The following is a 13,352-nucleotide window of genomic DNA, read 5'->3' on the forward strand; positions in this document are numbered from 1 at the left end:
TTCATAATCCTGATTCTACCAGCACAGGTGTCAAACATGAACCTCTCCCTATAGGACAGTCCCACAAAAGGCAGTGGAAGTCAACCCAGCTCCATTGGCTGGATCAGATTTATACCTGTAGAAATAACACTCTCCTTTTTTTTGTTCATTTTCTTCTGTAGGCTCGGTAGTAGATTATTAGAAAAGAAGCATTAAGCACAGTGAGAGTGCTTCCCTCTAATTGATACTTTGAGAGATCTCTACTTTGTTGTTCATTTTAACTAATTTTTATCATGCCTCTGGGATGATATAACCCACACATCCTTCACCTAAGAAACCTGGTAATTACGGTGCTCACTACAAGTAATTAGATCTCAAATAAAAAGGAATCTTTATCCAAATTGCTGGGGGGAAATGCAATAATAATAAAGAAAGATGTTTAGGTAAGTAAATATCAACAGGAAATGACCATTCAAAAACCTAACAGCAATCAGGTCAATGCTATTCATTACTGGGACACCACACAGCTTACATTTTCATTTTTGAGAGTTGAGCTTTTCTTTACCACAACAATCAGGTCAATGCAGTCTTTGCTGGGAAATAAGCATAATAGCACTAAAGTGCTTTAACACAGGAACACTGCTGTTCTTGGTTTACTTGAAGCATGCAGGCATGATGTCCTCCACCTCATTAGAGAAAGCAACCTAAGGATGGACTGGTTCTGTCTGGAGGGTGCATACACACAAGAAGGATGCCTCATAACTTAATGGAAAATATCTTTTCTCTGTTTCAAGTACCAGCTATAGTGCAGTGGCTGGTAACAGTCTATTAAAAAAGCAACTTCTGTGAGATGTATAGTTGGTCAGAAAATTAAGTGATAACACAGGGTAGAAAAGGCAACTGACTGTAAGAGGCTGTACATTACACCCATTGTCATTTTCTCAGGCAAGTCAGTTTGCTAGAGAAAAGAGCACACAAAGTGTGACATGCACACAGAACTGTGAAAGTGAAGTTATGCAGGAACAGTCCACTCCTGTACAGATAAAAAGAATAGTAAACGCAGGCTCTGTAATGGAGGCTAGATAGGTATTAGCCACAAGGAAGCACTAATGGAGCAAACAAGAATAGTGTTTAAATCATCAATATCCAGGTGCTTAGTGCTACTTAAGAATCAAGCAATTAGGATTCAAAGAGAATAATTACCAGATTTAACAAAGAGGCCATTTAATGTTTGTCACTGTGTCATTAGTCCTATGTAATGGTGGGGGAACACTAAGGAGTTAAAATGCATTGTGAGCACGAATTAGATAGTACAGTAAAACAAGTCACAACAGCTATAATTAAAAAGTGGGTAATTGCCAGAGTTAGTGCACAACAACAGTGAAGATGCTATTATTTGCCCCTATGCTTCCAACAGGAAGTAACAGGCAATTTTGTGTGGAACCTGCTGAAAATATATGAAATGATAAATAGTGCAGATGGAAAACATGAATGATGGAGTTAATGTGAACTGCCGCCCCAGCTTTGTCATAGTTATTTGGGCTTGCCACCTACTTAGGATTTTTCTGATTTCATTTGATTCTTAACCTTTTCAACCCTTTTACATTTTGATGTCTTCAGTCTAATCACAGTGATGATGCCTAGAACAGGCAAGATATATTCCATTTTCCAGATATTCTTCAGAATTTTGCTGAAATACACATAATTCAGTGAAATATGCAGACAGATTGCTTTGGAACAGTGCAATCCACTTGTTTTATTGGAAGGTAAATGTGGAATGAGGGTTTCCAAAACTAAATGAAAATACCTGATGAAACTAATGCTCAATTTACAAACAGGAGAAATATAGAGTAGAAAATGAACTAATCATGAACAAACATTCCAGTCCTGCCAACTCTTTTGAGTGACTATGAAAAAGGAGATTTCTCTTTCACTTGGAGGAATTGGAGGGCTAAAAATAAAATTTAAAAAAAACCCCAACTGCTACCAGTGGGCCAAAAGCAAACAGAGAACAGAATTAAATGCACTAACGAAAGTCATTGCAGCTGAATCAAATTTCTCTCTTGATAAGATCTCAAAACCCACTAAGTACATATTACCCACTGATGTGTGCATTCTTGGAAAAAGCTGCTGTGAATCTTCAAGGCAGCCCAGGCTTAAGTGATGTGCAAAGAACCTATGGTAATGATGATGATATTAAAAGGTTCATAGAACCAGTATCAATAGCTAGAAGGAAGATGAAGCACTAGCTTTCTGCAAGGGATCATAGGCAAAACACAAAGCTAAGAAAAAAGAGAGTGTGAATTTTAAGAACAGCTGAAAACAGCAGGTGAACTCTTCTATCTACAGTCACCCAGAAAATAAGACGAAGCTTGAAGAACAAAGATGAGCTGGAACTAAAATTCTGTATGAATTAGAATTCCACTAAATTACTCCTTATTAGGAATTATGCTGAGCAAACACTGCAGTAATTTTCAGACCTTGCTCAGCATTTGATGCCCTTAAGATGGTAAAATTACACTATCTAGAAAAATGTAACCCACAGGTGAGAGGATTGTGACACATAATCTCAGAACCACACAATAATTCTGACATTAAACCCCACTTGTTTAAGAACAAAAAAACAGAATTTAAAGTTGATATATCCTTTTATTCAGAAATGAAGCTATCTTACTTTGTGAAATCTAATAATATTCACAAGTAATAATCTAGTTTAAGCACTATATAAAGAAGATAAAATGAACTGTAGTTGGAATCATTCCATCTTTTGTGAATTAGCATTATTTTCATGTGTTCAATTTCAAACCTTTTGTAGAAGCAAACACTGCATTTAAAAAAGCATAGTATTTTGCAAAATTTAGCTGGGTTTTCTGTATTTTGGCAATCCATAAAAATACTAGATGGTCGAACATGAAAAAGAAATCCCTAATAAACTTGTATTAACCAGTGAAACTAATCAGTGTTATTTCTCTGTCTAGCACGAGGAAACCAAATCACAGAGGAGAATTTTAAGCATGATGTTAGTGAATCACAAAGGAGAATATTAAGTATGATGTTTACAATTAGGTTTCAATAGTTCCCTGTCTGAGTAAACACATTCTTTCAAATTGAGGATCTTACTAATGTTAACACTGTTCCTTAAACAAACATGTAGGACAGAATGGATGGGCTTTGCTACAGGAAAAACAGTTATCAACCCTGTAAGCATCAGTAAAAACAAGTAAATACTTCAATATAAGGGATCCCAGTGAGGCTTCTTCTGAAGTGCATTTTTGGGTTTGGGTCCTAGAGAGCAGAAATGACACATTTGCAGAGGAATTCACAAGAAGTAGACTTGAACTGTAAGACAGTGAGTCATCAGGGAGCTTCAGCAAATCCTTCATGCAAAGAACGATGCAGAGCAATTGTCCTGCTTGCTGAAAATACACACGCTGCAAGAACTGTAGCCAAGGAAAAGCTTGCTTGGAAGCTTGCTTCCAAAAAGATACTTCTTAAACGAATCTTAGCATCAAATATGAATGTGAGCTATCAGACAGAGCAGGGTAGAGAAGAAAATAGAAATGGGTTAATTAGGTGCAGAAAATACTGGTGTTGAGCATATACTGGAGCACATCTAAGTACATTACAGTTTTTCTATGATGAATGATTAAAATAATCTCTCTTTATTTTTTTTTTCTTTTCACTCACTATCACTGCTCCATTATATATCATTAGGGAATGGAGATTTATGTATGCAAGTATTTTCCAGGCAACAAAAGGGGGATGTAGGGGCTGTTTAGCATGTGGCAGAAGAGGACGTTAACAACAAGATTCTAGTAGCTGGTTTACACAGTGGGCTTTGCCCACAATGGGCTAATTAACCTTAAGAAAATGGAAGATGAAAGAGGGTAAAAATCCATCTCAATTGGCAGTGCACTGTGCATGATATCAAAGAAGAGATATTTGGTGGAAATTAGAAAATCTGAATATGGAATTGTTATGGAACAGTTGGCCTGTAATAATGCCTTTTGTATTATTAACAAGACAATTTACAGACTTTGAAACTGCATTGATACCAGTGAGTTAAAGAGCATCAGGGAACATTTCCCAGAAACTGAGAGTAAACCTTCTGTAATTTTAAACAGAAAGAACTGTTATGGACACTGTTTTGGCCTAGGCCAACTAGCCTCCTCCTAAACAACTCGTGAGCACAGCTGAGAGGGTGGGTCCATGGGTCCATGACCACTCCACAGACACACATTGCATGGGAACCTCCAGGTGCTGAACAAAAATAATATATATCCAAGTGAATTTCTTTGAGCAGTATAGACAAAGCCTGAGCTTTCTAAAGTCCTTTTTACCTGAAGGTCAGCCTAGTCAAAGCTATTTCACAAAGTTATATAGAGAAACCATATCTATAATTTTAATGAACAACAACCAGCCATTTTAGGTACAGGACACTGTATGCCATTAAGAAGGAAATACAGCAACTTTATATTTCCTTTATATGCAATCTCTGTGCCAATAACTGTTTGACAAAAGCCAGAGGGCACTCAGCCAGAGACTCCATTGTGGAAGGAAAGCCTCTCTGATCCAATGAAGAGAAAAACAAGATGCTTTCACCACCACTTAGGGAAAAAATAACATGATCATCATTAATCAAAGTAGACCTGGGTAGTAGAGAAGACATTGCTACAGTCTCAGTATGCTAATAACATTGGTGATTAAGCCTTTGTTTTACCTGCCAAAGTGTGTTGATTTCTAAAGCAAAGTTTAGGGATCAACAGCAAGTGGGATTACTGGATAAAATGAGGTAAGGGGTCCTAACCAGCTTCCTAACTCTTCTGTGCATATATTTGATATGAATATGCAAAATTAGAAGATGACTGATGAGAGCTTCAGTCTGCAAGGCTGCAGTCACAATGAACCTAGACTGCAAAATAGGAGCCTAATTCGAGAAATACGTTAGGTTCATTCTTTGAGGACTAACACAATCCTGCTGCAGAAAACTTGGTTCCTTAACATCAGTGAAACATATTGCAAGAGGGAGTGCTTTCCAATATGAGCAAAACCCAGAGTCATGAGAGTCAAAACTGTCAGTAACACAGGTTAGGTGTTCTGTTAAAAGTGCAAGCCCAAATGAAGCAGTACAGGCCTGCAATGACTTTATAAACTGGAATTTGGATTACAATTGAAACTGCCTTTACAAATCACCTTCAACAAATCCTTTTTTATTTTAGCAGGCAGTTATTCAGAAATATTATAGAGGGTCCTGGGTAGCATTTTATTAAATATTTATTCTGGATTAAGCAACAGCTTGGAGTGGTGTAAGGGATGAACCAATTGCCTGATGAACTGACAATGTGAGAATCTATTTTGTGCTTAATGAGATATTACATTAAATATTTGCATACAAAAATTTACACAAAATTCTAACCCATGTTTGACTAAAGGAGTACCATTCAAAACAAACAAATAAGTATAACAATGACATATTTCTATTGCTTTTGTTAGAAAAACCTAGTATTGGCTAAAAAAACTTCTCTCTTTTTATTTTTGGAGAAGTCAGATAGATCATCCAGGCTACAGCATCAGTGGAGAAATGCACTGAGTGTACCCCATAGGAGTACATTTTAGCTATTCACACCAGTATAACAAGCATGATATGAATGTGTAATATGTTTCTCTTAGAAGGGGATGGTGACCTTGCAAGATGATCAAATTAATAAATAAGAAAATCATCCCCTTATAGACTTACTGTTTGAACTTTGTGGAAATCCAGGTAAGGAGGATGGACCATTCATTCCAGGCAGAAGAACAGGAGGAAGGCCAGGGAGTCCTGGATAAGCTGCTGGCAAACTGATACCATGAAGAGAACTGCTGTCCATCATGCCTGGCTGCTGTACTGTTAATCCTAGCACATCAGTAGCCTTCTTTATGCGATCCAATTCTTGCTGTGCCATCAGCTGTCTAACCGTTGTAGGAGCTAAATAATCTTTCTCCCGGTCTAGCTGACTTCCCACAGTTTCTCTCACTTTTGTAATATGTTGTTTGGAAAAGATATGATCTCTTATGGACAAACGTGCAGAATATTTCACGCCACACAGAGAACATTCTGGCTTTGTCCCATCAGGTCCAGTCTGGTTTATCATGAATGGCTTCCCTATGTTAATTTTGAACTTCTTTTCTTTAGCCCGGGCATTCTGAAACCAGACCTGAACCACACGCTTGGGCAGACCAATCTCATTCCCTAGCATTTCACATTCCTGCATGGTTGGAGTCCGGTAGTCACTAAAGCAAGCCTTGAGAACTTTGAGCTGAAGGTTACTCATTTGTGTTCGGAAACGTTTGTGGCCTGGCCGATCACTGTTTTTGGATTTAAAGGGATTGCTAGCTCCAAATGGGTTAGGTGAACTTGGATCAGCTATGCTTGAAGTTTCACTGCGATCGGCATTATCATCAGGGTCATCGGTAATGTAGTAACTTTGGTCATGGTCGCCATCTTTTTCACTGAATTGTATTGAAGGGCTTGTTAGGGAAAAGAGAAATTTGTCATCAGCATTCTCATTTGTAGGTGTAGTTGCTGCTTTTGGTAGCGTGTCATTCACAAGCGGTTTTGGTTCTTTGGGGGGTGATGCAGGTTTTGCATCCCCTGAACTGCCAGTTGTGCTTTCCATTTCATTGTTCCCCTCATCCCCTGTTGTGGCGTCACTAATTGCTGTATTAATTGATGAAGTCTCATCAAAGTCAGTCTTGTTTTGATCATATCCAGAGTCGGCAGGAGGGGCATTCAAATTTTCTATATCCTCACTAGACTCTGCTTTAAAAGAAGAAGGACTTAAAAGGTTCTTCGGTGACATTTCTGCAGTTTTGCTAACAGGGGTTGATACAGTGGAGGCTAATTCATTTTCACTTGATAATTCAGTTTTTGCTAATGACAGTGATGGGTAATCAAAAAATATGTACTTTTGTGGACTTTCTCCTCCATCTTCATTTGATATCAAAGGACTCGGAGGCAAACTATAGCCAGCCTGTTTTCCTTCATTCCAATGTCGAGAGCGGATGTGACTTTCTAAAGCGGATTTTGCTTTAAACAGAGCTCGACAAAAAGGACATCTTTTATGGGACTGGGCTGGACCAACTGCACGGAATTGTCCCTTTCTTTCTCGGGCTCTCGTGTTCTGAAACCAGACTTGTACGACTCTCTTTTTCAGTCCCACTTCACGTGCAATATGATCTAGCATCTTTCTGGTGGGATTGGAATCCAGCAGGTACTTTTCGTAGAGTATTTCCAGCTGCTCTGGAGTAATTGTAGTTCTTAAACGCTTATCACGATGTTGATCTTCTCCACTGTTTCCTCCTTCCTTCTCACTACAGTTATTGTCTTCTTTATCATCTAGTTTCCGTTTCAGGGAACCAGAAACTGTAGCAGGGTGTGCTGTATGTGATGAGCCAGTTTGTGGTGGCATCTGAGCTAGAGAACTGTTAAGTAATTGTCCAGTCATCAAAGGATTATTTGGGTCAAATATCATGTAGGGCATATCCATTGGTCTTTCTAAAAACTGTGAGTGAAGAAATTGGTTTTGGGCTGCTAGGAAATGCATGTGCTGGTGCTCTTGCCAAAGTTCTAGAGTTGGAAAGGCAACTGTACACTGATCACACTGATACTGTAATAACTGAGGAGGTAGACTGTTCTGTAGAGAAGTCATTGAAATTGGCAAAGGACTGGAAGGAACAGGCGTGTTTTGTGATGCAGAAGGAGGTCTCCCTACAATCTGGGATTGCTTTTGTTGTGGTGGTTGAGAAGCTGAGGGCTGAGGGTCAGAAGATGTTACTGGAGTAGACTGTACTGGTTTGGTGCTTTGGGACGTTGTATCTGATTGCTTAGAGGTGGTTTCATTTTGTTTTGGTTTTTCTGTGGACTCTGGTTTAGGAGAAGCCTTCTCAGGTTCTGGTTTGGGTGATGGAATCAAAGGAGTACTAGAACCAGAGCCAGAGCTTGCTGCTGTTACTGTCAGGCTTTTTGACGTGTCATTTTGGCCAGAAACTGCACAGTTCTTATACACTGTTTGATCAGAGGCATCCATAGAGTCTTCAGTTTGGCTTTCATCTTGAGCATCATCATCTTCGTCTTTATAACACTGCTTTTTCTGGTGTGTAATTAAATCAAAGATCCTGGGAAAAACCACACTGCACTTTTTGCACTGATACTGCATGTTACTGGTTCGGATGTAACGCTCATTCGTCAGTTCCCTTTTCTCATTGTCTTTAGTTTCAGCTTGATTCTCGTAACTTTTGCGAGCTTTTTGTCGTGCATTTTGGAACCATACGACAATAACTCGAGTAGGCAGGTTAAGTACAGTTGAAAGCTGTTCGATTTCATCATCCTTTGGATAAGCATTTGTGTCAAAGAAGTCTTGGAGGACACGAAGCTGGTAGTCAGTAAAGCGAGTCCTGGATGACCTCTTGCTGAAGGATGCATCAGACTTGTAGGGTTCTACAGCTGAAGGTTGAGGATCTATTCTGATATCTTCCAATACTGTTATAGGAGGATTGCTGAAATTATATGGAGAATCCTTATTTCTCTGTCGTTCTTTAAAGAGCGTATTTCGAAACCAGTGCTTGATAACTTTCTGTGAAAGACCAGATTTCTCAGCCATTTCTTGGATCTGTTCTTCACTTGGAGAATTGTTAATATCAAAATAAGCCCGCAAGATTTTTAACTGGTCATCTGTGATTCTTGTACGTGGACGCTTGAACTGAGAATGCCGCAGGAAATTGGGATCTAACCCCAGCTGCTGCTGGCAAAGCTGGGTAAGATCAGCAGATAAAGTATCCATTGGTGGCAGCTGGAGGGCAAGCTGAGGAGGCAGTGCAGGATGTTGCACTGGCTGCATCATAATTGGAGGGAAAAGTGGGAGATCAAGTGAAACGGGAAGCTGGACTTGAGGTGGGGCTGATGGTGGTGGTGGTGGAGGAGGTGGAGGTGGTGGTGGAGGAGGTGGCGGTGGAGGTGTAGGTGGTGGAGCCTGCAAAGGTGTGGGAGTTGTGTTTTGAATTTTTCCAGCTCCAGTTGAAGAAGGCTGAGAAGGAGTTGGAGGAGGAGGGGGAGGTGGTGGAGGAGGTGGTGGCGGAGGTGGTGGCGTTTCTGGAGAAGATGGAGAAATTGGATAAAGTTTGTCATATGCCTCCCTGTACTGTCGGGCAAATTTTTCTAAAGCTCCATATGGAAAAAAATGTCCATGCACATGTTCTTGATGACTCTTCAAAATAAGAATGTTGGAAAAAAGCTTACTGCAGGTTCCACACTCCAGTTTGTCTGTGTTTTCACCATCCCCAGTCTTGCTTTTTTTCTGCACTTTTTGTCTGTTCTCATTGTATTGGATAACTAACTCAAACCCAAAGTTCTCCAACAAAGCCTTGGCTGCATTCCCCCTTGCTCCAGAAGCTATTCTGGGGGGTGGGATGGCTGGTTCTGAGGATTTTGGCTTCTTCATATCTTTGTTTTCTTTTAGTCCTTCATTCTCGTTAGTAAATTCTTGCTTTGGCTTCTCGTGTTTTTCAGAAATGTCTTCTGATTCCTTATATGACGGAATATCCTTTATTAGCTGGCAGTCTGTACTTACTAAGGTATTTTGCTCTGCTTTCATCAGCTTACTACTTTGCTGCTGCTGCTTTTGGGATTGAAGTTGGGGTTGGGTGGACTGATACTGTTGTGCCTGTTGCTGCAGTATCTGTAGCTGGGTTTGGCCAACGTGGTGCTGAGTTTGTATCTGCTGCTTCAAATCTTCAAGCAGTGATCCTGTCATACCAGCCATTCCAGGCATACCAAACGTGGCAGAACCAGGCAAACCCAGATCTGGGCTTAAGCTAAATTCTGTCCCAGGTATATAGAACGGGAAAAGGAACTGCGGCTGTTGAAATTGGAGCAGTGCTTCTGGTGTCATTGGAAAGTGAGGCAAAAAAGCTGGATTTAGGAACTGTGGTTGAAAGAACGCAGCTTGTTGTTGCAGCTCGTGCTGTAGTTGCATTTGAAGTTGTGCTGGTGACTGGGGTGGGTGATGTGTAGGCTGAGCAGAAATTAATTCAGAAGCTTGCTTTTTATTTAATTCTTTGGCATCTAAATGTGTTTCTTTGCTGTTAACTGCTGGTAAGCTCATAGATTCTAGCATTCCTTGGCTGGGGCTATTAACATTCCCTGCTACACTATTTCCACTACTCATAGTACCACTTGGTTCTAGTTTTGCAGCCCTCGCCTTTGTCTGATGAAGCACAGATCTCATATGGATTTCCAATGTAGAACTTTGGCTATATGCAACATTACAAATGCTGCACTTGTAGGGTTTGTTGTCAGTGCTGCTGTTGGTTTCTTGAGGGACAGGACTTGATGCTTCCTGCAAAACCTTTTTGAGTTTATGCAGATGAGACACTGAGTTATAGTGGACCAAGAGAATGTTCTTTTGGGTGAAAGACTCTTTACACACTGTACACTTATATGGGCGTGATGGATCTAGAAATTTTTCCATAGTAAAATTTGGCCCTTTTCTAAAAGGTAAGGTCCGCTTTGGTTCCGAGCCCATATCATCTGGAATAGAGCTACTATCACTTCCTACAGGACTTGCTTTACCTTCCTGGTCCATCTCATAATCTCTTTCTATTTCCTGTTCTAGTGCATGATCGTCTTGTGCCATACTTTCACTTTCTGCCCACAGTTCACCATTGACAGGTAAAGATGCACACAGCTGCTGAAGTTCAGCTTCATTGAGTTCAGGATGGCCTGCTTCCAAGTGTTTTTTTAAAGCCTGGAATGTACGGAAGCTACGTTGGCAAAGGCTACACATGGTAGCTGCCCGAATAGCGTGGTACTGGGAATGTATCTGAAGCTTCTGCATAGTCTTAAAAGCCAAGCTACAATGGTTACAACGGTACTTATAGACATGGCGGTCAGAAACAGACAGCTGTTGCTTCTTCTGCTGCTCACTTAGCTGGTCTGTCATAGAGTCAGTGGTCTTTGTATCTTTACTGCTGCTCTTATTCCAATCTGGTGTTTCAGTAGACTCCTTAGGTGGCTTCTGTTCCTCAGTCTTAATTTCCATTCCAGTTTTTGATTCATCGATCCCAGGGGTACTTTTCTCATCCACAGGACTTTCACCTAGTTAAAGAAAATTAAGTGTCCTTTACACAGGTAGAAGAGAAAGCACACAGTATTCATTTTAATTTATTTTTACATCAGTAATCAAAAAAGGCACCTAGTATGCCATGTGTCAGATTAGCAAAATATAACCTGTCCTTGTCCCAGAAAATAAAGCAGGCAGGACAAAGAGGAGTTTAAAAAAAGAGAATAAAACCCATACACAATGATCAGATTGGCAGTGGCATCTGGCCAAGCAGTGGCATAGGACTTTTCTTTACCAGAAGGCAGGAGTTTATTGGTACAATGGGAACACCAAACAAGAAAAGGAAATAAAAAGTAGGAAAGAGGGAAAGACTAGAAAAATGGGGAACATAGGTAGGACAGCTGATTAGAAAGAGGATAGTGGTCTGACAAGAGAGGGAGGAGCATGCTGAGACAACTAGCAAAATCTCCCCAGTGCATGATACAGTGTCCAGGATCAGAAACTTGCTATTGGAAATGAAGACAAAATCACTTACCTAACATTCCCCATTGATGGTGAAAGTGCCACTGTCTTCTGGGACTGAGTCTTAGTTGCTGGTTACCTCCACCAAAAGCAAAGAGTCTGGCATACATGTGCATTCTACTAGCTCAGCCAAATTCAGACCCCTTGCTACATTTATCTTTTTATCTCTGTGGCTATAAGCAAGCCAGGAAAAGATTCCCTTTATTAAGTAACAAGTAGTTTTATTTCTAAATTGCTCATACCTATCTTTTAAATGTCTGGCTTTTTCTTGCATACCTGGATACTTCCCAGATCCCTCAGCTGTAATGGTTGCAGGTGTGTCACGTTCAGATTTCTCTGAAGCAGCTGCTGGCAATAGCATACTATTGGGCATCATGACATCTGGCACAGGAACCTTTGAAAATCAAGAATATGGTATTATTACAGAAAAAAGTCCCACTATTTAATACTATACAACAGTATGAAATTTTAATTCAAAAGATCTATATCTGGATGACTGTCAGAAATCAAGATCCTGATTCAGTCCTTGATTATGGTTTCTGACAGATCATAATCCAGAGCATCTTGTGTTCCTTGGTGGAGAATCAAAATAATGCACATTAAGGTGACGCTGTAGCATCATGTTCTCAATATCTGCACTCAATATTTCATTGGTCTCAGTATCACCACAAAGAAGGTTTTCCTGACTTTGCCAGGGTCATTGGATTTATCCGGGGAATTCTCCTAGGATATTCCAAAGATAGAGATCATGGTGAGATATGGACACCAGTCGGTCTTTCACTGAGGGTATTCCCACTTTTCTTCACCTGCAATTTTTTTACACAAATGCTGGACACTCCATGATCTTTGAAAGAAAATGGTGATTATTTCAATAGGGAAGTAACAACTTATTTCTATTTAAAATGAGATTTTTTTCTCTTTCTTGACTTCAATTTCTTGTGTATCAGATTGCTTTATCTGTTGTGTTATGCTTTTGAATTACAGAGAAATCTTTGAGCGATGTACTCTTAGTCTGGTAGTATTCAGTTTAACTAAGTTGATATGAACATCAACTTGCTCAACATTTCATGTTTTAATTTTACTTTGATCTTTAAAACAAATTCATATCAGAAATATAGGACTGTCCAATTAAGACTTAGCAAGTTTAAGTTCAAGCTCCTGCTCTGCCAGATTGTGCCTAAAGGATCTTGGGCACATCAGTCCGCACTGTGCTGCAGCTCCTCTTCTCTAACAGAAGTACAGGACTTCCTCCCTACAGAGGTAAAAAGATTATCCACAGAAGAGATTTTTGAGTTGTAAATAAATAATGGAAGCTATATTCATTATGAGGTATGAGTAGAAATACCTTTTGTTCCTCTAACATTGGATGCATAAGAATTACAAATATATATATATACACAAATTGCTTCTTGGAAAAAATGTTCTTTAAAAAACCCACTTGGGTTTAGTACATTTGTGATTTAAACATGGCACTAATAGCATCCTTGCATAGGACTAATGACTTGGAGTTTACTTGGGAGAGACGGTATTTTAAAAAAATTATGTGGAGAACTGTAAATGTCCCAGAGAAGAAAAATTTGCTATAAATAGTATTTATTTTGTTGTCAGAAGGTTCAGTTATGGACAGAGTATATTAGCGTTATCAATGCTGACAATTTCAATTATGAAGGTTATGTTTTACAATCTTTTCTCTGGGAAACATCGGGGTTTTTATCCTCTCTCAGAAACATTGCGACAACTCCCCAGCACCTGATG

General features: G+C 39.6%; 1 protein-coding gene across 1 annotated transcript in view; it reads right to left on the minus strand.

The window, feature by feature from the left end:
- The window catches only part of ZFHX4 (zinc finger homeobox 4), a 150,250-nt gene that overhangs the window by 4,411 nt on the left and 132,487 nt on the right, over positions 1–13,352 (minus strand). Inside the window, exons 8-9 of the mRNA XM_066179910.1 lie at positions 11,874–11,991; positions 5,717–11,110 (exon numbers count right to left, since the gene is read on the minus strand). Of these exons, the coding sequence (XP_066036007.1) occupies positions 5,717–11,110; positions 11,874–11,991 (5,512 nt within the window). The remainder of the gene's footprint in view (positions 1–5,716; positions 11,111–11,873; positions 11,992–13,352) is intronic.

This window comes from Chamaea fasciata, unplaced genomic scaffold (assembly GCF_029207755.1).
Source record: "Chamaea fasciata isolate MVZ Bird 193981 ecotype frontalis unplaced genomic scaffold, bChaFas1.0.hap1 SCAF_1, whole genome shotgun sequence".
NCBI classification, from domain to species: Eukaryota; Metazoa; Chordata; class Aves; order Passeriformes; family Sylviidae; genus Chamaea; species Chamaea fasciata.